Here is a 27845-nt window from a genome sequence, read left to right on the forward strand (position 1 = left end):
AGTCTTATTATTTCAAAATAAGTTACAAAATTTATAAACTGTTAAGAGTCACTAATACATTTCTATTTATGTAAGATTCACAAATTCACCACCTGAGGGCACCAAAAGAATGTTTAAGAAACAAATGTGCACTTGAAAAGTTATGGAAATTAAAGTATTTTTACTATTATGTACAGTAATTTTTCAAGATATTCTTTATTAATATGGACCCCCTTTGTTTTTCTTTTCTAGGTAACGGGAGTTGTTGGAAGAGCAGAACTTTTGTCATCTATCTTTTTTCTAGCAGCTTTTTTATCATATACCAGATCAAAAGGACCAGACAATTCCATAGGTACATGTCTAACATTTGATTTTTTTTAATAGTGCTAAAACTTGATTAAGGAATTTCTGTTTACTCCTAATGCTTCTTATAATACCACATTTGGGATTTATCTTTATATATTGTTTTACTTTAGCATATGTGAAAATATGAAATATGTAACATTGCTAGTATTTAGGAAGTTTGTGTATAATTTATATTTTTATCATGAGTTAATAGATTTTATATGATCTAATTTTAAAAACCAAATAACCTTAGAGTAGAGGAGTTTTAGAGTTAGTCCCTGGTTCCATCTTCTGTTATCTGTAAATGATATAGATACCAGTATTTCAATTGTCTTTGGATAAATAACACCTGGTAGACTGTGATACTGTTTAGGCAAGGTTAAAAGCCTCCTAGAGTATAACCTTTATTGTGTGTTGATCATAGCTATTTACTGAGCTCCTACCTTGTGACCTACCCTGGAACGTGCTTCGTATACATTAGCTCATTACTCTTAATGATGCCTGGCATTATCAGAAAACAAGTTCCAGGCAATAAAAATGATTTTTTTAGAGTATGGGCACAGTGGGCACAAACCTTTAAGTTCTTGGGGAGGGGGCGGATTTTCTCACTGTAGTTCCAAGGTACTCATGACAAGAAGCCTCGTTTTATGTGTGGAAACTGAGGTTCAAGAAACACATGATTTACCCAAACAACTTAGAGTGTTCTGGATTTGTAATATAAGTAGGTTTGCCTTTGCTGCTCTGCATAATGCCTTCTTAAAACAGTTTGAGTGGCCGCATAGCATAATAGTTAAAAGCATGGACTAAAGAGTCTGGTTTCAAATTTTAGCTCCGCTGTTTATTTACTAGCTCCATTCACTGTAATACATCAGGCAAATTAACCTCTCTGTGCTTACATTTCTTTATCTGTTAAATGTGGATAATAATAGTCCCCTACCTGTGCAGTCCATCACGTAGTAAGAGGTACTTTAGTAACTAATATGGAATTGCAAACCAATATCCTCTTTAAGTACCATCCTCACCAAAACCTGAATGATAAAGCTAGAAAATACTGTGGCCTACTGGATTATAATTAAGCTCTCGATTACCTGTCTTATCATATCTTCTGCCGTTCTTGCCCTAGCTGTCTTCACTCTAGCTAGATAGACCTTCTTGCTGTTCTCAAACAAGCAGAGCACCCACCTTTATACCTGCATTTCCCATTATTGAATTTTCTTCCCTTAGATCTTTATGTAGTAGTCTCATTTATATACTACTCTTTATTATCAGGCCTCAGCTTAAGTATTCTGTCTTAGAAAAGCCTTCCTTGTTCTAACTGAAATAGCTTTTCACCATATTATATCTTCTGTTCCAAATACTTGTGCTTGGTGCTTTTTAATGATTTCTTATTCTTCACAATTCTAATATCTTGCCTTATTTCCTTAAGAATTACTTACTTGGGCTGAGTGCAGCAGTTCACACCTGTAATCCCAGCACTTTAGGAGGCTGAGGCGGGTGGATCACATTGTCAGGAGTTCAAGACCAGCCCGACCAATATGGTAAAATCCCGTCTACTAACAATACAAAAATTAGCCAGACATAGTAGCGGGTGCCTGTAGTCCCAGCTACTTGGGAGAATGAGGCAGGAGAATCACTTGAACCTAGGAGGCAGAGGTAGCAGTGAGCCAAGAACACGCCACCGCACTCCAGCCTGGGCAACAGAGGGAGAATCCATCTCAAAAAGAGATCGCACCACTGCCCTCCAGCCTGGGCGACAGAGGGAGAATTCATCTCAGAAAAAAGAATTATTTGAAATTCTTGGTTTGTCTCTTTAAGTAACTCTGATTTAGTAGTATATGTTATTATGTTTGTTCTCTCTGTTTTATGATTGTTGTATCCTTTAGATATTTAGTTATTTTGGCTTGTGAGCTCAAACCACGTGTTATTCTAAAGTTATAAACCACTGTGCCTGTTAAAGGAAAGGCCAGGCCCACTCTTTGTTCAACCTGTGAGTCTGAAGGGATGAAAGGAATTATAAACCAGGATGTAAAGTTCCAGGTTCCGCAGAACTACTGTGGATCACTGTTTTTCCTACCAGTACTACTAGGCACGCTTTCTGTTTTCTTTAAGAGAATCAGCATTAAGGGGCCAGTGTACCATCCCTCTGCATTTAAATGGTAACTCTGTGGAAATTACTGCCTAGGAGTGATTGGTTGGTTTGTACCTTTTAAAAAATATCTACCTCTTACCCCATCAAGACTTCTGAAGTGCTCTGCTTTTACCTCTGGAACACCCACTAGCCATTGTAGCTGTGGATTTCTGCAGTAATGGAGCAGATAGTGATCTACTCAAAGCTGCCAGGAGAGGATAGAACAAAAGTTAAAAAAAAAAAAAATTCTTACTCTTATCTTCTACCTTAAATGTAATCCCTCATAACACTCACGGAACCACGCATGCTTAAAGTAACCTTGAAATGCCAAGGAGGTTTTTTGTTTGTTTTTGTTTTTATTTAAAAAAAAAAAAAAAAAAAAAAAAGTGTGTCTTAGAAACTATTTTTCCCTCTTACTTACCTTTTTCTAGGGTTGATTTTTGGGGAAGGGACCAGATCAATCTAGTTCACCATTTGACCAAAACAAAAACAGGGTAATGTTGTTTTCTATACCTTTAACTTGCATTTCTGAAAATACTAATTTCTAACCTGAAAATACGTAGTTTACATTTTTCTTTTGTTTATTGCTTTCTCACAGTAGAGTGTGACCTTCATTAGGGTACGTAACTTTTTCTCCACTTTTTGATCTTCATTTCCTAGAATGATCCCTGGTTTACAGTAGGTGATTAGTATGAGTATATTGAATAAATAAGCAAGTGAATGAATGTCATATATTTTAAATTCTAATTGAAAAAATACTGAAATCTACCTTGGACCTCTCTTTATCCTCTTGATCACTGTGATACTTTGTACTCTTAGTAATTTTACCTTTGAAGCCACAGTTTCCTCATCATCTTTGTATTCCCTATTGTATCTAGTATACACTGGCCTGTGCAAAGGTTTTCAAGTTGTAATTATTTATATTCATTTTTACTTCTATATTATTCATGTCCCATACCCCTTTTGTAAATATGGTCATCCAATTTCAGGGCCTTCATACTTGATTTTTTTATTACTTTAGGTTTCTGCTTAAATATCCACTTAAATGTCATCAATATCACTACTCATCTTTCCCAGTGGTGCTATTTTTATTTCCCTTCATTCTCTTTTTTTCTTTTTAACACTTACACTTTGTCACCATTTGACAGAATATATCATACTTGTCTCACTTCCCTATACCCTTGAAATGTAGTAGATACTTAAAATAACTGTTTGAATAAGTGATGGATGAAGATGTGTTTCTTTTACATAGGTAGAGTTAGTTTAGAAGCCTCTATTTTGAAATAGGAATGGATTTAAGTGTCCTTAACTTATTTACCAGATGTACTTGTTTTGGACAAAATCACATGTAGTAACTTTTAACCACAGTGATCTGATTGTAAAAGTGTTTATATAGTCATATACTCACTAGAGGCTGAATAACTGAAGTGATTGGTTTCAGTAAGGCATTTGCATTTATTACTCTTAGTTGGTGAGATTGAATTCAAGGTTATAAAAGGTAACTGTTTGCTTTTTCTTCCTTGGAGTAGAAATACAAATTACTGAGAAGCTCTGAATTTAAAATGAGAAGACATGAAGTCTTGGTCTCCTTATTCTTTCTTACTTTTTTTAAAATACCTCTACAATTCTTTCCTCATCTTAAAAATGGATATGATTACATCCGTGTTCTTACTCCATAGAGTGACTTTAAGATTCAGTGAAATAATATATGCCAAACTGGCAATTTAAACTGTTTAAAATATCTGCTTTCAATGCTGTTATTTCCTACGAGTTTTTATGTAGACATACGCATCCATTCATACTATTCTCTATATCCTTCATTCACCTAGCTTACTCTCACCCCTATTTCTTTATTTATGCATCCACTTTTCCCGGTTTTTCCATGTCCTGTATATCCTTCAAGGGCCAACATTAGGTCCAGCCTGTTTTGTCAATAACCATCTTCTGATTTCTTCCTCTTTGAATTTCTTGTTGAATTTAGCATTGTAATATAATATAATCTAGTATATTAGTATTGGTGGTTTTGGCCTAATAAGATTATAAGTTTTTTTTTTTTTTTTTTTTTAATACTTTTAGTTCTAGGGTACGTGTGCATAACGTGCAGGTTTGTTACATATGTATACTTGTGCCATGTTGGTGTGCTGCACCCATCAACTCGTCAGCACCCATCAACTTGTCATATACATCAGGTATAACTCCCAGTGTAATCCCTCCCCACTCCCCACTCCCCATGACAGGCCCCGGTGTGTGATGTTCCCCTTCCTGAGTCCAAGTGATCTCATTGTTCAGTTCCCACCTATGAGTGAGAACATGCGGTGTTTGGTTTTCTGTTCTTGCCATAGTTTGCTGAGAATGATGGTTTCCAGCTGCATCCATGTCCCTACAAAGGACATGAACTCATCGTTTTTTATGGCTGCATAGTATTCCATGGTGTATATGTGCCACATTTTCTTAATCCAGTCTGTCACTGATGGACATTTGGGTTGATTCCAAGTCTTTGCTATTGTGAATAGTGCCGCAATAAACATATGTGTGCATGTGTCTTTATAGCAGCATGATTTATAATCCTTTGGGTATATACCCAGTAATGGGATGGCTGGGTCATATGGTACTTCTAGTTCTAGATCCTTGAGGAATCACCATACTGTTTTCCAGAATGGTTGAACTAGTTTACAATCCCACCAACAGTGTAAAAGTGTTCTATTTCTCCACATCCTCTCCAGCACCTGTTGTTTCCTGACTTTTTAATGATCGCCATTCTAACTGGTGTGAGATGGTATCTCATTGTGGTTTTGATTTGCATTTCTCTGATGGCCAGTGATGATGAGCATTTTTTCATGTGTCTGTTGGCTGTATGAATGTCCTCTTTTGAGAAATGTCTGTTCATATCCTTTGCCCACTTTTTGATGGGGTTGTTTGTTTTTTTCTTGTAAATTTGTTTGAGTTCTTTGTAGATTCTGGATATTAGCCCTTTGTCTGATGAGTAGATTGCAAAAATTTTCTCCCATTCTGTAGGTTGCGTGTTCACTCTGATGCTAGTTTCTTTTGCTGTGCAGAAGCTGTTTAGTTTAATTAGATCCCATTTGTCAATTTTGGCTTTTGTTACTGTTGCTTTTGGTGTGTTAGACATGAAGTCCTTGCCCATGCCTATGTCCAGAATGGAAAAATTCCCTTTGAAAACTGGCGCAAGACAGAGATGCCCTCTCTCACCACTCCTATTCAACATAGTGTTGGAAGTTCTGGCTAGGGCAATCAGGCAAGAGAAAGAAATAAAGGGTATTCAGTTAGGAAAAGAAGAAGTCAAATTGTCCCTGTTTGCAGATGACATGATTGTATATTTAGAAAACCCATTGTCTCAGCCCAAAATCTCCTTAAGCTGATAAGAAACTTCAGCAAAGTCTCAGGATACAAAATTAATGTGCAAAAATCACAAGCATTCTTATACACCAGTAACAGACAAACAGAGAGCCAAATCATGAACGAACTTCCATTCACGATTGCTTCAAAGAGAATAAAATACCTAGGGATCCAACTTACAAGGGATGTAAAGGACCTCTTCAAGGAGAACTACAAACCACTGCTCAGTGAAATCAAAGAAGACATAAACAAATGGAAGAACATACCATGCTCATGGATAGGAAGAATCAATATCGTGAAAATGGCTATACTGCCCAAGGTAATTTATAGATTCAGTGCCATCCCATCAAGCTACCAATGAGTTTCTTCACAGAATTGGAAAAAACTGCTTTAAAATTCATATGGAACCAAAAGAGAGCCCGCATCTCCAAGACAATCCTAAGTCAAAAGAACAAAGCTGGAGGCATCACGCTACCTGACTTCAAACTATACTACAGTATAGTTTGAAGTTTGGTTACAGGCTACAGTAACCAAAACAGCATGGTACTGGTACCAAAACAGAGATAAAGACCAATGGAACAGAACAGAGTCCTCAGAAATAATACCACACATCTACAGCCATCTGATCTTTGATAAACCTGAGAAAAACAAGAAATGGGGAAAGGATTCCCTATTTAATAAATGGTGCTGGGATAATTGGCTAGCCATAAGTAGAAAGCTGAAACTGGATCCTTTCCTTACTCCTTACACGAAAATTAATTCAAGATGGATTAGAGACTTAAATATTAGACCTAATAACATAAAAACCCTAGAAGAAAACCTAGGTAATACCATTCAAGATTTTTTTTAAAGAAAGAATATTATACTTAGTATCTGCAACAGTTTCGTGGGTTTGGTTTTTTCATTTATTTCTTGTCTTTGGTTATTTTTTCTTTCAGTAATTTTAGTCTGTAGAGTACTTTGAAAACAATTTCAAAAATAGGTGAATTTCTATATTAATCCCAGTGACTAAAGAAAATGTATTCATGAATTCTGTTCTTGTTTATACTTAGATTTAAGTCAATTACTTGAATTTTTACTTTAGTTAATATTCTTAAAACTGAGGTCACGGCTGGGCACAGTGGCTCACGCCTATAATCCCAGCAACTTTGGGAGGCTGAGGTGGGCAGATCACCTGCAGTTGACAGTTCGAGACCAGCCTGACCAACATGGAAAAACCCCGTCTCTACTAAAAAATACAAAATTCGTCAGGCATGGTGGCACATGCCTGTAATCCCAGCTACTCAGGAGTCTGAGACAGGAGAATCACTCAAACCTGGGAGGTGGAGATTGTGGTGAGCTGAAACCATGCCATTGCACTCTAGCCTAGGCAACAAGAGCAAAACTCCGTCTCAAAAAAAGAAAAAGAAAGAAAAGCAAACTGAGATCACACAGTCATACTACCAGATATTTTTTAAACTAGAAAAGAATAAGAGGTTATAGTTTTTCATAAGAAAACTGAAGCCCAGAAAAGTTGCCCAAACTCACAAGATCACAATGAACTTTCACAGTTCATTACTCTTTAGTCAAATTACTGCTTTATTGTAGACTATTACTTAAAGTCGACGAAGTACATTTTTTTGTTTAAATATAACTTATAGAGTCTATTGTAAATTTTTTGAAGAATAGTATTTAAGTGCCTATTGTTAACCACTTTCATTTTAGTTTTTATAAGAATGGGCTAGACACGGTGGCTCGTGCCTGGAATCCCAGCATGGTGGGAGGATGGATTGAAGTCAAGAGTTTGAGACCAGCCTCAGCAGCATAGCAAGCAATATTAATTCTGTCTCTACAAAAAAGAAAAAAAAAAAAAAGTAGCCCGATGTGGTGGCACATGCCTGTAGTCCTACTTGGGAGGCTGAGGCAGATGGATTGCCTGAAGTTCAGAATTCAAGGCTGTAGTGAGCTATGTTCACACCACTGTACTTACTCCGGCTTGAGTGACAGAGCAAGACCCTGTCTTTAAAAAAAAAAAAAAAAAAAAAGTACGGTACCCTACTTTTTCCAATAGTTTTAAATTTTAAGTTTTTAATAATTTATCAATTTAATGAAGTATAAAGATATCTGTCATAATTTCAGGAATTTGTCTTCATTTCAGATTGATACCTCATTAATTATCAAACCTGTACATTTCTCTTTTCCATATTCACCACCCTGCGTTTGTTTTAAAAGTTAGTATTTGATTAAATAATTTTTCTCTGTAAAAAATTTCAGTTCAAATTATACATGTTGATATTTTGCTTTGAATGTGTAAAGCAAAAATTATAAAATTTAAGTATTTTAAAGTATGTCCTATTAATTAATGGGAAATAGCACTCATATGGATATGGAATCACAAGTAAAGTTTAAAATATCTTTTTTTCGTGTTATAAAATTGTTTTCTGAATTTTTATCTTTTCTATTCTCAAATTGCAGTGTGGACTCCAATTGCATTGACAGTGTTTTTAGTGGCTGTTGCAACATTATGTAAAGAACAAGGAATAACAGTTGTAGGAATTTGCTGTGTGTATGAAGTGTTTATTGCCCAGGGGGTAAGCCAAACTATAAATATATAAATTTACTTATTGATATGTTTTATCCTAATTGAATCAGATTTTATTTACTTTTATTTTCTAAACGTATCATTATGTAAATTAATGTGTTTACCAATAATAATACTAGAAATCATGTTTTATCCTCATATCTACTGAAAATTACTTAACATTTTATGATACTTTCAGTGTTTTAAGAACTGTATTTTAAATTTCAATAATGGAATCATTAGGCAGCTTGGAAAAGGATGCAATAATACTGTACAGTATAATTCATTGTTGGGTAAGACTGTTGAGCTCAGTTTTATTCATTATTAGCTTCACACATTCTTCCACATTAATTTCATAATTATACTTGTATCTAATCTTGCAGTTAGAAAGTACTACAGTATTGAAAACATTGAGATATGTTGTTATTGTTGCTTAAAACATTTATTTTCTTTTTCAGTATACTTTGCCATTATTATGTACTACTGCTGGACAGTTTCTCCGTGGAAAGGGTAGCATTCCATTTTCTATGCTACAGACATTAGTAAAACTCATTGTCTTGATGTTCAGTACGTTATTACTTGTTGTAATTAGAGTCCAGGTTATTCAATCCCAACTTCCAGTATTCACCAGGTATGAAATTCTGGTTCTTTGTTTTCTGCATTCTTTTTTTTAACTTTGGATTTTAATGTTCATAAATGTTCCAGAAAGTATTTTATTTACTTTGTTTTTTAACAGTTTTATTAAGCTATAATTAACGTATTTTTTAAACTGCATATGTTTAAAATTTACAGATTGGTAAGTTTTGACATATGTATACACCCTTAAAGCCCCCACAATAAAGATAATGAATGACCCATCCCAAACTGGTTAAGTGTTAAGGTTAGTGTTAATTTAGTCTCCTCTATTCTTAGTGATTTTTGTCCACTCATTCTGTCAGTTACTGAGAGAGAGATGTTGAAATCTCTGACTGTACTTGTATATTTCGCTGTTTTTCCTTGCACTTCTATCCGTTTTTGTTTTACATGTTTTTGAAGCTCTGCTCTTAGGTGCATAAAGAACTAGGATTGTTAAGTCATCTTGAGGAACTGATCCCTTTGTCATTATTAAATGAGCTTCATCCCTAGTAATAGTCTTTACTCAGAAATTCACTTTTTCTTATCCCAGCTATCTTTTGTTAGTGTTATGTGGTGTATCTTTTTCCATCTTTTTACTTTTTACCTGTCTATGATTTATGTATAAAGATTTCTTGTAGCGTGCATACAATTTGGTCTTTTGTTGTTTGGTCAGATAATCTGATTTTTAGATGGGATATATCATGATTTATATTTAATATGATTATTGATATAGTTTGATGGAAATCTGTCATCTCGCTAAAATTGTTTTATCTTTGTCCCATCTATTCTTTGTTCCCTTTTTTTCTCTTTCCGCCTTCCTTTGGATCCTTTTTTAATATTTCATTTTATCTCCTTGTTGGCTTATTAGCTATAAATCTTGGTTGTTTTAGTGTTGCTTTAGGGATTTTAGAACATCCTCTGCTTATCACAATTTACCTTCAAGAATATTCTAATTTTGAATATATGTATAAAATGAAAAATATCAGTATATATAGTATAAATATCATATATAATATACATTTTATATATGTAAGAACTTAGCTTTTGTGCAGTTTGCATATGTTTTCCTTGAACATACATTGCTTTAAACAATTGTCTTAGAGGAATTTAAATAATAAAAAAGTATTTTACATTAACCATGGAGTCACCATTTCCAGTGTTCTTTATTCCTTTGTTAGGTAAGATTTTTATCTGGTACTATTTTTCCTTTTGCCTGAAGGAATTTTTTTAGCACTTCTTGATTAAAAGTATGTGGTTTTCAAAGATAATTTCTCTGGGTGAATTCTACACTGACTTTTTCATTCAGTATTCTGAAAATGTAAATCTACTGTCTTCTGGCTTATGTTGTTTTCAGTGGGAAAACCTCTATCATCCTTACCACTTTATGCTAATGTATGTTATGTGTATTTTTTTATGCCTTTTTTTAATATTTCCTCTTTATCATTGTTTCTTATGTATTTATGTTCCTCGTGCTTAGTCAAACTGAGCCTCTTGAAATCTGTAGGTTTTAATGTTGTATAAATTTTGGAAAATGTTTAGTCTTCAAATATTTTTGCCATCTTTTCTTTTTCATCTTTTTCTTGTATGTCACTTAAGTATATTTAAGTTTCTTGAAGTTGTTGCACTGATGCTCTGTTTTTTTCCCTCAATCTTTAACCATTTTAGTTTGGATAGTTTCTTTTGCTATATCAAGTTCACTAGTCTTTTTTCTGAATATCTAATCTACCCTTCATTTCATCTAATTATTTCTTACCTGTGAATCTGTTTTCATCTTCAGAAGGAAGTCTGATTTGAGTCTTCTTTTGTATCTTCTATATCTCTACAAGTTCTATTGCTTTAATGTCCTTGCCTACTAATGTCATTCCTTGGTCAGTTTTTATCGAATAAATTTTCTCTTCATTATAGGTTGTATTTCTCTGCTTCTTTGCATTCCCGGTGATTGTTGAACAGATACCATTTGTGAATTTTATCTTAATGTATTCTATAACTTTTGAGTTTTATTCTGGAATGCATTTAAGTTACTTGGAAAATGTTTTATCTTTCACTCTTACTTTTTTTCTTCTATTTTTTTGAGATGGAGTTTCGCTCTTGTTGCCCATGGCTGGAGTGCAATGGCGCGATCTCAGCTCACCGCAACCGCAACCTCCCAGGTTCAAGCGATTCTCCTGCCTCAGCCTACTGAGTAGCTGAGATTACAGGCATGCGCCACCACGCTCGGCTTTTTGTATTTTTAGTAGAGACAGGGTTTCTCCATATTGGTCAGGCTGGTCTGGAACTCCCGACTTCAGGTGATCTGCCCACCTTGACCTCCCAGAGTGCTGGGATTATAGGCATGAGCCACCACACCCAGCCCAGTCTTGCTTTTAAGCTTTGTTTTGTGGAACCACAACAGCATTTAGGATAAGACTAATTTCACTTCACTACTGATGCAAGATCTTTTTGACTATTTGATGTGAACTGTAAATTACAATTTATTATTTTTATCTGAAAAAAAATGTAAGTTGTGAGATTCCATATGAAAATTTTGAAATGATATTATTTGTTCAAATAGTACTTATTTTTATCAGATATTTGGTATGTTTTTAGAAAATCAAGTCAAATAAGTGATAGTACTTGATTTTTCATTGGCTTACTCATTTTAAAGTGAGAAAATGGGTCTTTTAAGTACTATATATTATAGCCAACAAAATTTAGAACACAGACTAAACTAATGAAATGTATATATGTCATGGCCTGGGAATAGGTAAACTATGATATAAGTTTTTATTAGTATTTACTAAGAAAAAAAGTAGAACACAAATTGTTACATAGCCCTACACAGTTACTACTTTGTACTAGAAGTTTGGTTTTCAGCTTCCTAGGAGTCAAAGAGGGAAGAAAGCTTCTAGGTGATAATGGTTTTCTCTCTCCGTGATAGGAGAAAAATATACTAATTTTTTCCAGGAAGCATAATTTTTAATTAACATTTAGCTCTAAAAGAAATATCTCATGTAGGAAAGCACTGGTGAGTGTTTTCAAAAGTGATTCATACAACACATACAACAATAAATCTTATACAACTTTTTGTTACTACTTTTAATCAAAAGGTTTAATGGAACACTTTTGCAGTATTGTAATATTATAGGATGCATGTCTGAACTATTCTAATAATAAACAGAAATGGATGACCTGCTTGCCTTTCAAATAGTCCTTCATAAATATCACTTCTCTGAAGTAGATGTTTCATAAAGTTTTGATAGTTTGAACTCTAGCAAGAGTCTGAGTTACACATAACATTTATCTGTGTCTTCTGTTTAAGAAGATGATATATAAAATGTTTATTGTTTAGTGTTTTACGTAAATAATTCTGTATTTTAAAAGTTTTATTGGTAATCATTTTTTAAATCCTTTATACAGGTTTGATAACCCAGCTGCTGTAAGCCCAACTCCTACAAGGCAACTGACTTTTAACTACCTCCTTCCTGTGAATGCTTGGCTTTTATTAAATCCTTCGGAGCTCTGCTGTGATTGGACCATGGGAACAATACCACTTATAGAGTCGTTACTAGATATTCGAAATCTGGCCACATTTACTTTCTTTTGTTTTCTGGGGACTTTGGGAGTATTCAGTCTCAGATACTCTGGTGATTCCTCCAAGACTGTTTTAATGGTAAGAAACTTTTCTTAACTTTCCAAATGATGTTACATTCAGTTGAATAAGTAAGAAACTACCTTTAATTCAGCAAAACCATCTTTTTAGAAGCATTCCTTCCTTTGTTCAACGGCATCCCAATTTATAAAGGTATTTCAGTTATCCCAGAATTCACAGTTAATTTGCAGGCATAATTTGACATATGTTTAGCACATAAAATATTTCTTACCTTTATCCAACTAAATTATATACTTTTTGAAGAAATTGATTATACTGTATTTTATTTGTTTTCTTGGCACAGAGAAGAACGTCATATAAGATACACAACTAGCAATACAGAGCTTTTCAGTTCTCATGAGCAAGGTGGTTTTTATTACTCCCTTAGATAGCTTTTACTATGTTCAGAGAACTCTGATTATTTGAAAAGTTTGTGTGTGTGTGTGTGTGTGGGGTTATTTTTCTGTACTGTTTTTTGTTTTTTTAATTTTCTTACCCTGCCTCATTTCATACTCGTAAGGGTTCTGTTTTCTCTTGCTTTTAATTATTAAAGACAGGCCCGGTGCGTTGGCTCATGCCTGTGATCCCAGCATTTTTAGAGGCCAAGGCAAGTCGATCATTTGAGGCCAGGAGTTCAAGACCAGCCTGGTCAACCTGGTGTAACTCTTGTCTCTGCTAAAAATACAAAAATTAGCTGGACGTGGTGGTGGATGCCTGTAATCCCAGCCACTTAGGAGGCTGAGATTCACTTGAACAGGAATCACTTGACAAGAATCACTTGAACCAGGGAGGTGGAATTTGCAGTGAGCCGAGATTGCTCCACTGCACTCTAGTCTGTGTGACAGAGCAATACTCTGTCTCAAAAAAGTAAAAATAAAAATTTATTGAAGACAATAGTGTATTTTCTCAGGCATTTATTATATGTCAGAAAGTATGTTTAATGAATTGCAGATACATAATTTTTTGCTGTAGCTGCTAGATTGATTTATTCATTTAATTAAAAACAGACTTTACCCTTCGTACAGTGCAGCATTTTAGGCACTGAGGTTTTGATAGTAAATACACAGTTCATGTTTCCAGAGAACTTACATTCTAGAGAAATTTGAATGTCTGAGATACAGAGTAGATTGAAAGATTGTGTTTTCTATTATCCTTGAACATGTTTGCCTTACTGTTGAAACATCCTGTTGGACATTTTGAACAGCACCTTTTGTCTGGAGTTCATAAAAGATACTTAAGCTACACATAGAAATTTTATTCTTCATGGAGATGGTCATTGAAACCAGGATGTAGATAAGGTGGACTGTAGATGAGGTTATAGAGCAGCATTTCTCAACTGGGGTTTTGTCAGTTCTGTCCGAGATGGTAGCTGTTAACATTCTAGATGCACAGAAGTTCACTCATACTCATAATGGAAGCCTTAGAGTATTTGGTGTTAATTCTCCCCAGGAAACAGTTGAGTGGGCTAAATACAGTGAAAAGAGAAGACATCTACAACTAGGTCTTGAGAAACTCCTATATTTAGATGTTGAAGAGAAGGATCCTAAATAGGAGACATATCAAATGAAGAGAAAGGTAGGAAAGTGTATTAAGAAAGACCAAACGGTTAACACTAACAGATGCTCTTAAAGGGGAAAGTGAGATCTAGAATCTGTTGGATTGGACCTCTTTTAGTCTGTAGTTACTTAAAGGACATTTGTTTCTGTGCGGTGAGTGATTTGATCAGAAAGTGAAGAGAGCTAGTATAGATAACCTGTAGGAATAAGTTAACTTTCACTGTTTCAAAGGATGGGATAAACTTGATTTATTTCCTACCTAAGTAAGGGAAGACTATGCTAGTCAGGCAGTGGTTTCAAGTATAACAGACTGCTAATCTTATGTAGGGCTTGGGGGAAGCATTGAGATCTGGCATTGGTAGACCTTCAGAGGTAGGAGGGAGTGATGTCAGGGAGAGACTGTTGATTGGTTGGCATATAGAAGCATTTTTATTGGAGTACTCAGCTACTCAGCTGACTTTTAGAAGAATGCGGATATCCCTGATGGGTTGGATTGCAGGAACATATTTATTAAGTTGAAATGTTGATTGGTTAAGTGGTGGACTTAAGTTGATTAGTTAAGCAGGCTACTTGATACTATGGCAACAAAATCTTTCCTAAGATCATGGGAACTTGTTTTGTACCTGAGGTATGTAACGAATAGGGAAGGTAGCTTAAAAGATGTATTGTTAAAGATGTTTAAGGCTGGAGAGACAAGACCATGTTTAAATATAGATAGGAAGAATACAGTTGATTAGAAAGTGGTTAATAAATTAGAGAAGGAATAATTGTTAGTGAAGTTTATGAGGAGCAGGAGATATGGAGCACAGGTTTGGCCTGAGATAGAAGAGACACCCCTTATGTTACAAGAAGAAAGAAAATGAATGTGGATGTTGGTAGGTTTAGCAGCAGGAAATTGAAGAAATTCTTGTTTTATGGCTTTAGCTTTCCCTGTAAATTAGGAAATGTAGTTGCCTGCTAAAAGTGACATGAGTCAACAGTTTGAGAAAAGTAAGAAGATTCAAAGCAGTCAAGAAGAGTGGAACTTTTGGCCGGGCGCGGTGTCTCAAGCCTGTAATCCCAGCACTTTGGGAGACCGAGACGGGCAGATCACGAGGTGAGGAGATTGAGACCATCCTGGCTAACACGGTGAAACTCCGTCTCTACTAAAATATACAAAAAACTAGCCGGGCGAGGTGGCGGGCACCTGTAGTCCCAGCTACTCGGGAGGCTGAGGCAGGAGCATGGCGTAAACCCGGGAGGTAGAGCTTGCAGTGAGCTGAGATCCGGCGACTGCACTCCAGCCTGGGTGACAGAGCGAGACTCCGTCTCAAAAAAAAAAAAAAAAAAAGAGTGGAACTTTCCAGAGAAGCCTAGAAATCCTAAACAGTCTTAAGGATAAATGTGAACTTGGTGCTCATGCTTTTTTTGTTTTTTTTGTTTGTTTGTTTTTTGTTTTTGTTTTTTTTTTTTGAGACGGAGTCTCGCTCTGTCGCCCAGGCTGGAGTGCAGTGGCGCAATCTCGGCTCACTGCAAGCTCCGCCTCTCGGGTTCACGCCATTCTCCTACCTCAGCCTCCCGAGTAGCTGGGACAATATTAATCTGTTCAGCTTAGGGACTTTCTCTAGCAGCGCATTGCCACTCTGATAAATACAGACAAAAGAAATAAATGGTAGAATACATCCAAAGCTGGAGTTTTGCTAAAAGAAAGTTTAAAAAAAGGAGAGGTAGGGGAATTAAGGTTTCAGCAAATAAAATAATGATGCATGTAATGTAAACTGAATTTAAAATGCATATAAAAATGGAACAGCTGTGGCCTTAAGCATAACTTTACTTTTGGTATAGTCCTAATAAATGTGCTCTTTTTTTATGGTGATATTTTCTGAAGATCTCTGGAAGGGATAAGTAGAACAAAGTAGTACCTACCAAGGACTAGATACCATCTTATGCACTTATTAGATAAGATGTCATATATTTGTCAACAGCAAAATATAAGTCGTTATTAATCCCCATTTTATTTGTAAAGAACTAACTGGGTTCAGTGGCTCATGCCTGTAATCCCAGTGCCTTGGGAGACAGAAATGGGAAGATCAATGGAGGCCAGGAGTTTGAGACAAGCCTGGGCAAGATAGTGAGATCCCATCTCTAAAATTTTTTTTTTAATTAGCCAGGCGTGGTAGTGCATACCTGTAGTCCTAGGTACTTGGGAAGCTGAGGCAGGAGGATTGCTTGAGCCCAAGAGTTCAGGGGTGCAGTAGACTATGATCATGCCACTATACTGTATCCTGGATGACAGACAAGACCCTGTCAAAAAAAAAAAAAAAAGGAAGAAGAAGAAAAGAAAGACTCTTGAGGCAACTGAGTGGTTTGCCTTATGTAGGAAATGAGAAGTAAAGCAGATTTGTCTTGAACTCCTTGCTCTTTCTACTAATATCCTAACATTTAAGGACAGTTTATATTACTGGAAGAAGGAAATTAAAAGATAGTGATAGTTAACTAGGTTGACATACATTATTAGAGAGCATATTAGGACTTGTGAATAAGTTAATCATTAGAGGACCTATAGATTTTTCCTGAGAGATTTTTTTTTTTTTTTTTTGTATAGCTTATGCATCAGTCTACAATACACTTTTGGGTGAATTTAACAATTCCTTCAAATGAAATTGCCTTAGGGCGGCCATGAATTAATAGGTATAATTTTTTTTTTCAATGAACTACATACATATTCAGGAACTTTATCTGTTTCACATTTTTTGTCAAGCATCTCTGGGAAATGGAAAGTGAATTCTATGCACTCTTAGTTGTTCTTACCTTTTTGATGTAAAAAAACTGAAGTGTCAGACCTATAAATTGGTATGATGGTGACCAGTTTGATGGTAGTGATTTTCCTCAGATTCAGTGTTGCCTTATGACAAATCATTAATGTGTGAACATTTGTGGAGAGAGTATTCTTTTCAATGTGTATACCTCTGTATTTCACAAATTAAGTCAAATAGAAAAAGACATTCTTTCACCTTAGCCCATTAGAAGAGTCTCAAACTTGTGAAGCTAAAGTTTTAACTTGTTTATTCAATTAGGTACTATAAAACAAATCACGGTAACAAAATATGGAAGCAGATGTCCATAGAAACAGATTTCCTAATAGTGACCAAACTTATTTCCTTCACAAGCTATTTATGTGCTAGTGTTTTGTGGGTGTATAATGTGGAAACCACATGTCATCCCATTTTCAGAATGGTAAGAAATCTAAAAATTTTATGATGTTTCATTTCATTGTTCAGTCTTATATTAATAATTTTAGAAATTCTTATAGAATGAAAGACTGTTGATTTAAAGGGGGTCAGTTTTATTTTTATGCATACACCAAGCTTCTAGTTAAATATTTTTAACCTTTCAGGATGTTATGTGAAGTAATGCTAAGGTACAGTAGTCTGCTGTCTTGTCTGAACAACACCTGATTTTGTTCCCTCAGTTTCCAATATCATGCGGTTCCTTAAAGTAGTAAAGTTGTAAAAATTGACATGTTTAAATTTTTTTAATCAGCCTTTGTAGTTTTGATTTGTTGAAAAACCTATTAGCATATTTCATTATCATCTTATTTTTACCACACGCACATAGTTAGATGTGTAAAATTTTTATTTGTTTAATTTATATTCCTCCTAACTGAAGTTTTATGCCTTTTACCAACCTTTCCCCATCCTTCTCCCTCCAACCCTGGTGACCACCGTTTACTCTACTTCTGTGAGTTCAACCTTTACAAATTCTACATACAAGTGAGATCATGTGTTATTTGTATTTCTGTGGCTGGCTTATTTCTATTAACATGGTGTCCTCTGGTTTTATCCATGTCAAAATGACAGGATTTCCTCTATTTTAAGGCTAAATAGTATTCCAAAGTGTATATGTACCACATTTTTTTCATCTAGTAATCTGTTGATGGATACTTAGGTTGTTCCCATATCTTGGCTATTGTAAATTGAATAATGCTGCAATGAACAGGGGAGGTCAGATCTCTCTTCGACATACTGATTTCATTTCCTTTGGATCTGTACCCAGTAGTGAGGATGCTGGATCACGTGGTAGTTCTATTTTTAATTTTTTGAGGAGTCTCCATACTGTTTGCTTAATGGCAGTGCTAATTTACATCCTACCAACACTGTGCAAGTGTTTCCTTTACGTTCTTGCCAACATTTGTTATCTTTTGCCTTTTTGATAATAACCATTCTTACAGGTGTGAGATGATATCTCATTGTGGTTTTAATTTTCACTTCCCTAATGATAGTGATGTTGAACATTTATATACTTGTTGGCCATGGGCATGTTGTCTTCTGAGGAATATCTGTTTATCTCCTTTGCCCATTTTTTAAATTGGGTTGTTTTCTTACGATTGAGTTGTTTGAGTGTGTTATTTTAGATACAATTTCAAAAAGTACTTCCACTTTTTATTTAACTGGATGAACCTTTATTGTTTAATTTTTGCTTAAAGATGTGAATATTTACATTAAAGTTTGTATATTTTACTACGCAAGCATATTCTTTACAGAAAACCAGTGAGATATAGCTAATTATGCTTCTCAAATTTAAAATGCTATAATGGTTTAGATTTTAATTTCAAGGAATAAGCACTTCCAAGCACACCTAGAAATCTTGTTTTTGAAGAAAGTTCATAGATATCCTGTAATTATAACTTCTAGAATTCAAGATTTCCATTTCACCTTGCTTACATACATCCTGATGTTTGTTAATGCCTAAGTTGCCTTCTTTATGTTTAAATTAATATTCTTCACAGTATTATTAAAAATAGTTTACCAGTACACTCTTCAAATTAAATGATAAAATATTTGAATTCCAGTATCAGATGCCCATGTATTTCTTAATTTATTATAAATTTATTATAAATTATTAAATCTTTTTTTTTTTTTTTTGTAGGCGCTTTGTTTAATGGCATTACCGTTTATTCCTGCATCGAACCTTTTTTTTCCAGTTGGATTTGTTGTTGCCGAGCGAGTATTATATGTTCCCAGCATGGGATTCTGTATTTTGGTAGCCCATGGATGGCAGAAAATATCAACAAAAAGGTGAATTTAAATGTCAGTTCATGTAATGCTTACTATGGAATTAAGTGTGACACATTTTAAAATTTAAGTATTTAGTTCAGTTTTCTAAGTCATGCTTTTGTATCTTTTGGTTTTTCATCTCCATAACCTCCACATTTGCCTTGTAAGACAAGTTAGGAAAGCTCCCCAGCACCTACTTATTCTGTGTTCTTCCCCATTTTATGCAATTTGATTTTACAGCCTGAGACAGAACACACTTTAAGTCAGACCCAAATGAAAACAAGGATGTTACTGAGAATAAAGTCACAAATGACCATTGCCACTTCCATATTCAGTGAACTAAGATAATAGTCATCCTACTTAAGTGAGTCATATTGAGTTAATATATATAAAATTCATATGGTAAGCAATCTATAATTTCTTGCTATCATCACTATCTTCATTATAATCTTTGTATCCTAGTTGCCTCAGACTAACAGTTAAGGAACAGCATAGTCACCCTATATATGCTTAGGAACTATCATTGTTATAGTTATTATCTCATTGTATACTTAAGCTGTGGCACTAAAATTATCAAATCAAGCAAATCGTTAAAGGTCAAGTAATACTGATATAATAATATTAACTTTGAATTTACAACTTGAAAAAGAAATAGTCACTTCTCTCACTTTCCCATTTTCTAGTCACCCCTCACCCCACAGAATTCTGACTTCTCTCCACTTCACCCTTAAACATACAACAAAGTACCTCCTAGTAGCTAAACTAAGTCAACTCTTTTAATTTAAAATTCATTTCCCTAGTGTCTGTAAAAAGTGTTTCTCTTGATTAATTCTTCTGGCTGTACCTGCTCTTTGAATATTTACATTTTTCAAAGTCTTATAGCCACTTTTTTCACACTGCATGTGTTCCACAGATAATCTCATCCATGTCTGCAATTTTTTATTGCCATCTACCAAACCTTTTCTCTTAGCTTCTACCCATATATCCATTTATAATCACTACCCATTTTTGAATGCCTGCCATGTACCAAGGACCATGATAAACACTTTAGATTTGTTTTCTCATTTAATCTTGACACTTCTTAAGTCTATTTTGCAGATGTGAACATTGAAGCCAAGATCACACAGCTAGTAAATAACAGTCTTGTTTCAGATTTACATCTTACTGCTTCTAATGACCATGTTCTTTCTCATCCATACTCATGTGTCCTAATTAAGTGGATCTATCAAAATGAAAGAAATTAAACCATGTTATAGGAACAAAAACACAGACTCAGAGACTATTAACACTAAACAAGATCATAAAGATTATAGGTGAGGAATTGAGCCTTCAAATAATTAACCTAAAGTTGTATAAGTAATTTGCCTCTGTTTAATGAAGAGTCACTTTTACTATGCCTTTTAATTGACAATTCTAGCTTTACAGTAGAGAAATAAAGAATACCATGATAGTCTTGGTATAAATTGTAAGCAAAACATTTTCAAATGTGACCAGTGGTAAGGTTGACCAAACCTTTCTAAACTCAATTAAGAATACTCAGTTGTAGAAAATGGCACAAAGGACTGTAAATGTAAAAAGTCACATTTAAAAATTGATTTTATCCATTTATAGTCATTTAATTTAAACAGAACTTTTGAAATATAGTCAATATTAGCATATATAATGCAGTTGACTGGAAAGTCATATTCACAGTATTTAATTTTTTTGGTGTTGTGTCCTCTAAAGTTGGGTGATCATTAGAATGAATTAGAATAAATTTACATCTGATATTTTAGGAGCATTTAAGATACTTCTTACCTCTGTTCTAAAAGGTAAAATGCTTTTGGTGATGAAGACAATTTTTTTTTGTTTTGCTTTTTTTCTCTTAAACAGTGTGTTTAAAAAGCTATCCTGGATTTGCCTGTCTATGGTGATACTCACTCATTCCTTGAAAACATTCCACAGAAATTGGGATTGGGAATCTGAATATACTTTGTTTATGTCAGCCTTGAAGGTAAAGTGTTGTTCAGAATGACGGGAAAGTATGTCATCAGTGATTTCTTGGAACAATTTCTAAGCTGTTTTAACTTTGTTTTTAATTAGACATTTAACAGTCAAGATTAAGTACTTCACTAAAAGATTAATGAAAATAATTTGTTGTTTAATATATGCCATAACCAAATGCTCTAAATAATACTTAGCTATATGCCCAAAGCATATATGATAATTCCCTAAATGCTATACAGTTATTGGAAGCTCAAATGACACGATGTTTAAATCAGAATAGTATATTTCATTGGTTCTAAAGGCGCTCATTTTTTTCCTTTTTTATATCTCTGAAATCAAGTAAGTCTTAGAGTGAAAAGCATCTTAAATTAGTGGCCTTTTTTCTTTCTTAATTGTACTTAAAATAATGGTGTGTTTTATAATTGATGGCATCAATTCAGTAAAATAAAATGCACAGCAAAAAAAAAGGGAAAAAAAAATGTACCCAACGATGTGGAAAATAACCAGTGGTTACAATACTATCAGAAAGATAAGCATTGGCAGAAAGGAAGGACACAAGATTGTCCTGTAGAATGTACCTTATAAATTGGAAAACGGTCTTTTAAAAAACAAAAATTTGTTTTCTTTAAAGGTTATCAGCAAAGATGTTTTCAAGCTCTCCCTTACCAGTACCCCTCTTCAGATACCTGAATTTTTACTTCCTTTGGACTATTTCTTAACTCTTTGTTGTTTAGCTTTATTGGATTGCTGCCTCATTCCAGTAGTCTGTGTGACTTCTTGATTCCACATCTACTTAAGATCAGATGACTCTCTTCTTATACAACTCAGTAGCTCTACTCTCTCTCCCAGCTCAGAAGTCTGCCAACAAGTGAGACCTCATTACCATGCTTATTAAACCATACTCCTAGGATACCAGTGGAGCCCCATAATTTTCCAGAATTTTGCTTATACTCACTCCCAGAACAGTGGTTGGAACCTATAGCCACAACTGCTGCAATTAGTTCCTTGGCTAGGTGTCATCTATCTGCAAGAACACCACGGCAATCTGTGAACTTTGAAAACACAGATTGACTCAGAGCTTTAATCTTAGGGTTTCCATTACCATAATGGACTACATAAATAACTTTAAATATGTCAAGTCTAAAAATAAGTCATCAGTGCAACATTTAAACATATTCTCATGTTCCAGTGCTTTTGCTCCTAAAAATACAAATGGTAGAGCAGAAGTTTTGAAACACCACTGTGCTTTCATCAAATAACATTTTCAGTAAAATGTTAATATATAACATGAATGAAATAAGACTGTTATGGTTTTAGTATGTTGGTGTTCAGGTGAAGGGAGAGTAAATTTGGTGAAGCAGTCTTTATTTGACTCCTGTGTCATCCCCAGAGACATTTCCATAGAACATTATTTTCTTAATAGTATACCAAAGAAATATTTGTATGAACTGGAGTCATATTTTTTTTAATTGTAACTTATTTCTATCTGTGCTTATATTTAAGGTAAATAAAAATAACGCCAAACTATGGAATAATGTGGGTCATGCTCTGGAAAATGAAAAGAACTTTGAGAGAGCTTTGAAATACTTCCTACAGGCTACCCATGTTCAACCAGGTAAAGCATTATTAACTAATAAATTCATGAATTTTATTTTTAAAAAAGTTTTGATTATCCTTGGGGGAAATAAGGTAGAGTTTATTTACTAGCTTTATTCTAAGTGACTTGAATACTAGAGTTCAGTGCTTGCTTATTTTGAATTGGATTACATATAATAGCCACTTAATATCAGACTGATACCTGTATTCAGTATCAGTATTCCCTGATAGTTCACACCTGTATTCCCAGCACTTTTGGAGGCTGACACAGGAGGGTCAGTTGAACCCAGGAGTTCATGACCAGCCTGGGCAACAAAGCAAGATCCTGTCTCTACAAAATAAAAATTAAAAAATTAGCCAGGCATGGTAGTGTGGGCATGTAATCTCGGCTACTTGGGAGGCTCAGGTAGGAGGATTCCTTGAGCCCAGGAGTTCAAGGCTACAGTGAGCTATGATCACATGATTATACCACTGCACTCCAGCCTGGGTGACAGAGTGAGACTCTGTCTCAAAACAAAAACATTTATGGGTTTTTTCTTAACATAGAGTTGTTGGGTGCCATGGATATGGATAAGCAATTTTGGTGGAATGATGGGTACAAAAGCCTGATGGTAGTGAGCTTAAGAGAGTGGTTAAAGAATAATTGGATACAGTTCATATAGAAAACTCTTTTGAAGGGTATTGATAAGAAATGGTGGCAGTGCTGGGTATGGGGTCAAGAAAGGATGGTAAGATAAGAGGGTTTTGGCTTTGTTTTTTAAGCCAGTTTGGGCCAGAAACAGTGGCTCAAGTCTGTAATCCCAGCACTTTGGGAGGCCACGGTGGGCAGATCACTTGAGGTCAGGAGTTTGAGACCAGCTTGGGCAACATGGTAAAACCTCATCTCTACTAAAAATACACAAATTAGCCAGGCACTGTGGCGACTGCCTGTAATCCCAGCTACTTGGGTGACTGAGGCACAAGAATTGCTGGAGCCTGGGAGGCAGAGGTTGCAGCGAGCCAAGGTCGCACCACTGCACTCCAGTCTCGGTGACAGAGTGACACTCTGTCTCAAAAAAAAAAAAAAAAAGTTGGTATGGTTACATGTTTTTCTCTTGCAACTTTTTAGCTATAATAGTGATGGCATACACATGGAAAATTCTGTTCCATAGGATTAAAGTTTTGTCAGTTGTGTATTACTAATCAAGAAAGGGTTTAAGGAGTGAATAAATGATGAACCACCAAATCTAAGCTGGTTAAGAAGGGATGCGAGAGAGGATGAAGGATGGAGGAAAGGTAACAAGATCAGTGGATCTGAGGAATTGTTGATATCTGAGTAGGATGTAGCTAGAGCAGCAGTATTTTTCGATAGGAGTGCTATTGGCATTTTTAGTGTAGAACTGTATTACAGGAGGTGTACCAGACATGGCCCCCATCCACCAAATGCCATCATTATTTTCCATTCAGAGTGATGACCAAAAAGAAACCTCCATGCATTACTAAATATCCTTGAAGGGGTGCAGCATGTCGGACACTATTGTTTTCTTCTAGTAAGTACAACTATGACCATTGCACTAACTAGCTAAGGTAGAAAGGAGGTGAAAATCGTTTGGAAAAAAAGGTCATCAAGACCACAGTATTCAAAGATTAATATCTATATGGATTATGAAATCACTAAATCATTAAGAATTTTGACAAATGTAATGTTAGAGAAAGCAACAGGGAGCCAGAGTCTGTGATCCAGGAATTGGTGACTACAACACTAATAGGAATAGTAGATAATAGAGTTAAGTTACAATCAGAGATGAGTATGGTAAAAGGAGAGAGAATTGTCCAAAAATGGCAACATGGATCAAGGAAGAAGGTATCTGTTTTTCCCCCAGGCCCAGTGTCACAAAGGATAGAAAAGAACATGGTCACCACTTGAAAGGGCTAAAGGTAACCATGTCTCCAAAACAAAGCTAAGTTTCAATTAGAGAAAGGTGAAGAAAAAGTTGTGAAAATATAACTGATGGTCTAGCCTATCAGTTTTATCTCCTTTAGGCCTTCATATAGTTTAGTTTTTCTTGGAATATGGGATTAATGTCCTGTACTTCCTTACTTCTTTGCCTTTATTTTCTTCCTTGAGATTAGAATTTCTCCCTTCTCCCTTTCTTCCCATTTTCCAGTGACTTCTAAAACTCTTCCTATCTTTCCAGCTATAAGCAAATAGTTTTCATCTGTAAAACCCCTTAACTTCCTCTGTATCTTTCCTATATTTGTAATTTTCTATTTAGTGCTATATTTTATTTTAAATACAAATTTATTTAAAATATTTGTTTAAACTGTGGAGCTTCCTTGGGGTAGCAGGAATATCTGATTGATTTTTGTACCCCTGCGTCATCAAGTAGGGTCCTATGCGCAGTCAGCAGTCACTAAATATTTTAATTCATTACTTTCTTAAGTCTTGAGATGTACAATGCATGGATTAATTAGATTCTAGGAGTTTTTAGAGAAGCAGCCATCTTTGATTATCAGGCACACAAGGGCTTTGAGACTGAGATGCTACTTAGGCCTCTCAGACTCTTCTTGCTTGTTTCTAAAATGGGATCTATTTTAGAAATCTGTCTCACAGCGTTGTTGTAAATACTAAGTTAAGTGTGTGGGGAGTGTGTGTACACATTCAGTTTTGTCTAGTGACTAGTGTGCCTATCACAGGATGTTGCTGATATGGACACTCAGTTTTTAAATGATTTTCCCGCTCATTGTCAATTGTCACTAATTGCTGTTTTTAAGATATTTGTTGAACCTTTCTTCTTCAGTTTGACTTCACTATCACACTTTCAGAATTGCTGTTTCTACTCTACCTTATATAAGCCATGGGATAGGAAAACAAGTAAACCAGTTCATTATAATGTGTTATGAATAAAGCATTTAAACTTAGAAACATTGAATGTGGCATCTAGAGGTTTCTTGGCTTATTCCATGTTTTTTTAAGCTGTATTCTTCCTAGATGGGTTTGACAGATGAAATGACATGTTATTTTACTATATGTTTAGAGTTAGATAGTTTAGATGGGGCAAGACAGTAACCAGGATAAGGTTAAAAGGGACAACTAGTATGATGGTTAGTTAAAAGTTTTGACTCTGGCATCAGACCTTTTCTCAAATTTAGTTCAGTCACTCTAAGTTTTCTATCTACAAATTTGAAGTAATAATATCTCCATTCTTTTGTATGGATTATGTTAAATACTGGTTATATAAGACTTGGGCCAGTTTCTAGGCAATAATGTATATTCAGTAAATATGAGCTGGTAAATATTAATGGCATTATTTTCACTGGAGCCAGGAAAGGAGGTTGCCAAGTGTGTCCTACAGACTCTGGCTGAGTGACAGATGAAAGAGGTATGCTGACACAGGTATTTTGCCTGACAGTGCAGCTGGGAGACCTCACAGCTCAGCACCACCAATGAGAGAGTGCGGCAGCCATCGAGAGAGTGCACCCCCCATAAGCCGGCCCTGGTCACGTTTATTTAATACAGATTTAATGATAAAGGCTTGGAGCAAACACAGTTTGTATGTAATAAACATTGTCAATCCCCTGAGTAGAGAGCAGTCCTGTGCGCAAGTGGTCAAAGATTGGTTTCTGGAGACAGGAGTAAACAAATTTATCTAGATAAGTTCCTTCACATTCTCTTGTAATCTACCCTTTGCTCTCAGGCTCTGGATAAGAGAATCTGGCTGCCTTCAGCCATAATTCCCTTCTGAAGCTTTTGCAAAACCTCCCGACCTTCCAAAAAGGTTTGCATCTTTCCCAGCTTTTCCCACCACCCTGACCGAATTCCTACATCTCCCCTTTTCTGTTTTTTGCATCAAGTTTTGTTGATTGAAGAGTACAGATGTGTGCAGCAACAGGTTTGTCAGGCGCAGCAGTTATAACTCATATTCCAGCTTTGCATCCTAGAATTAGTAAATAACATAAGACAAGCATAAATATAATTAGTAATATTCTTTTCCAATTAAGGAGTGGCATGTAGTGTTACTTGGCAGCTCAGTCCAATGTGTGTCGTTACTAAGGAACCCCACTGGGGGTATGTTAATCCCTCCTAGCCAAGCAGTTACATTATTAGAGGCCGGGAAGGGGGTGTCTGCCCAGGTAACAGGGTAAAAGAAAGACGGATTTAGAAGATAGGCCTAATAGAGAGTAGCAGGTACAGATAGCAGGCAAAGTGAGAGAATAAGAAAAACCAATGTCCTACGAGAGTTGTAATGTACAACAGAAAGCATAGTAAGGAACAAATTATCTGGAGTGAATGGTGTCTGTGTCCAGAACAGGATTCACTCAGCCTCCTGAATTGTCTTCGTCAGCATCCCCCAGGTAATGTCTGGGGCTTGTGTCATTCGAGAAAGCCGCATCCTCTGGGACTGCTGGTCCTGCAAGGTCATTTCCTTCATTTCTGATACCAGGTTGGGTCCTAGCGACACCATAGTATGGTTTGATGTGTCATGCTGGAATCCATAGAGGACCTGAGGGGTTGTGAATACAAGCATATCCTCTTCCCCATGTTAAATCATTTGGACCACACCATACATGACCATAGGTTTTATGTTTTGAAGGGCTTTAGTGAAATGCTTTTCTATGGCTGATTGAAATTTATCATCTAAATTTTAAAAATTAAGGGTAAATAAGGCTTACACCAATAGTGTTGCAGGATCTTTACTCATATTCTCCCCTTTTTTTTTTTTTTTGAGCTTATTTTTAAAGGTAGAGTGGACACATTCTACTATGGCCTGTCCTTGAGGGTTATAAGGGATACCTATGGAATGTTGGATGTTCCACGTGTGACAAAATTGTTGACTTTGTGAGCTGGCATAAGCCAGACCATTATCAGTTTTAATTTTTGTGGGCCACCCCATAAACACAAAAATTAAGAGAAAATGTTTAATAACATATTGGGAGGACTCTTCAGGAAAAGCATGTGTGCTAATTAGGTGAGAATTGGTATAAGTGGATACATGTGTATCTGAGTTTTCCAAATTCAAGGACGTGAATAACATTTGTTTGCCATAACTGATTAGGTTCTAGTCCTCTAGGATTAACA

The 27845-nt window shown here is 35.3% G+C and overlaps 1 protein-coding gene across 6 annotated transcripts in view; it reads left to right on the forward strand.

Annotated features, from left to right (window-relative positions):
* The window catches only part of TMTC3 (transmembrane O-mannosyltransferase targeting cadherins 3), a 58034-nt gene that overhangs the window by 11770 nt on the left and 18419 nt on the right, over positions 1 to 27845 (forward strand). For 4 of the 6 annotated variants that reach the window (XM_037996747.2, XM_037996748.2, XM_073020988.1 and 1 more), the window contains 8 exons: positions 232 to 331; positions 8264 to 8379; positions 8828 to 9000; positions 12381 to 12633; positions 19077 to 19225; positions 20422 to 20517; positions 21077 to 21197; positions 22694 to 22805. In XM_037996747.2, coding sequence (XP_037852675.1) covers positions 232 to 331; positions 8264 to 8379; positions 8828 to 9000; positions 12381 to 12633; positions 19077 to 19225; positions 20422 to 20517; positions 21077 to 21197; positions 22694 to 22805 — 1120 coding nt within the window. The remainder of the gene's footprint in view (positions 1 to 231; positions 332 to 8263; positions 8380 to 8827; positions 9001 to 12380; positions 12634 to 19076; positions 19226 to 20421; positions 20518 to 21076; positions 21198 to 22693; positions 22806 to 27845) is intronic. The other 2 variants (XM_037996749.2, XM_008004196.3) reach the window with 1 other exon arrangement.

The sequence above is a fragment of the Chlorocebus sabaeus genome, chromosome 11, assembly GCF_047675955.1.
Source record: "Chlorocebus sabaeus isolate Y175 chromosome 11, mChlSab1.0.hap1, whole genome shotgun sequence".
Classification (NCBI taxonomy): domain Eukaryota; kingdom Metazoa; phylum Chordata; class Mammalia; order Primates; family Cercopithecidae; genus Chlorocebus; species Chlorocebus sabaeus.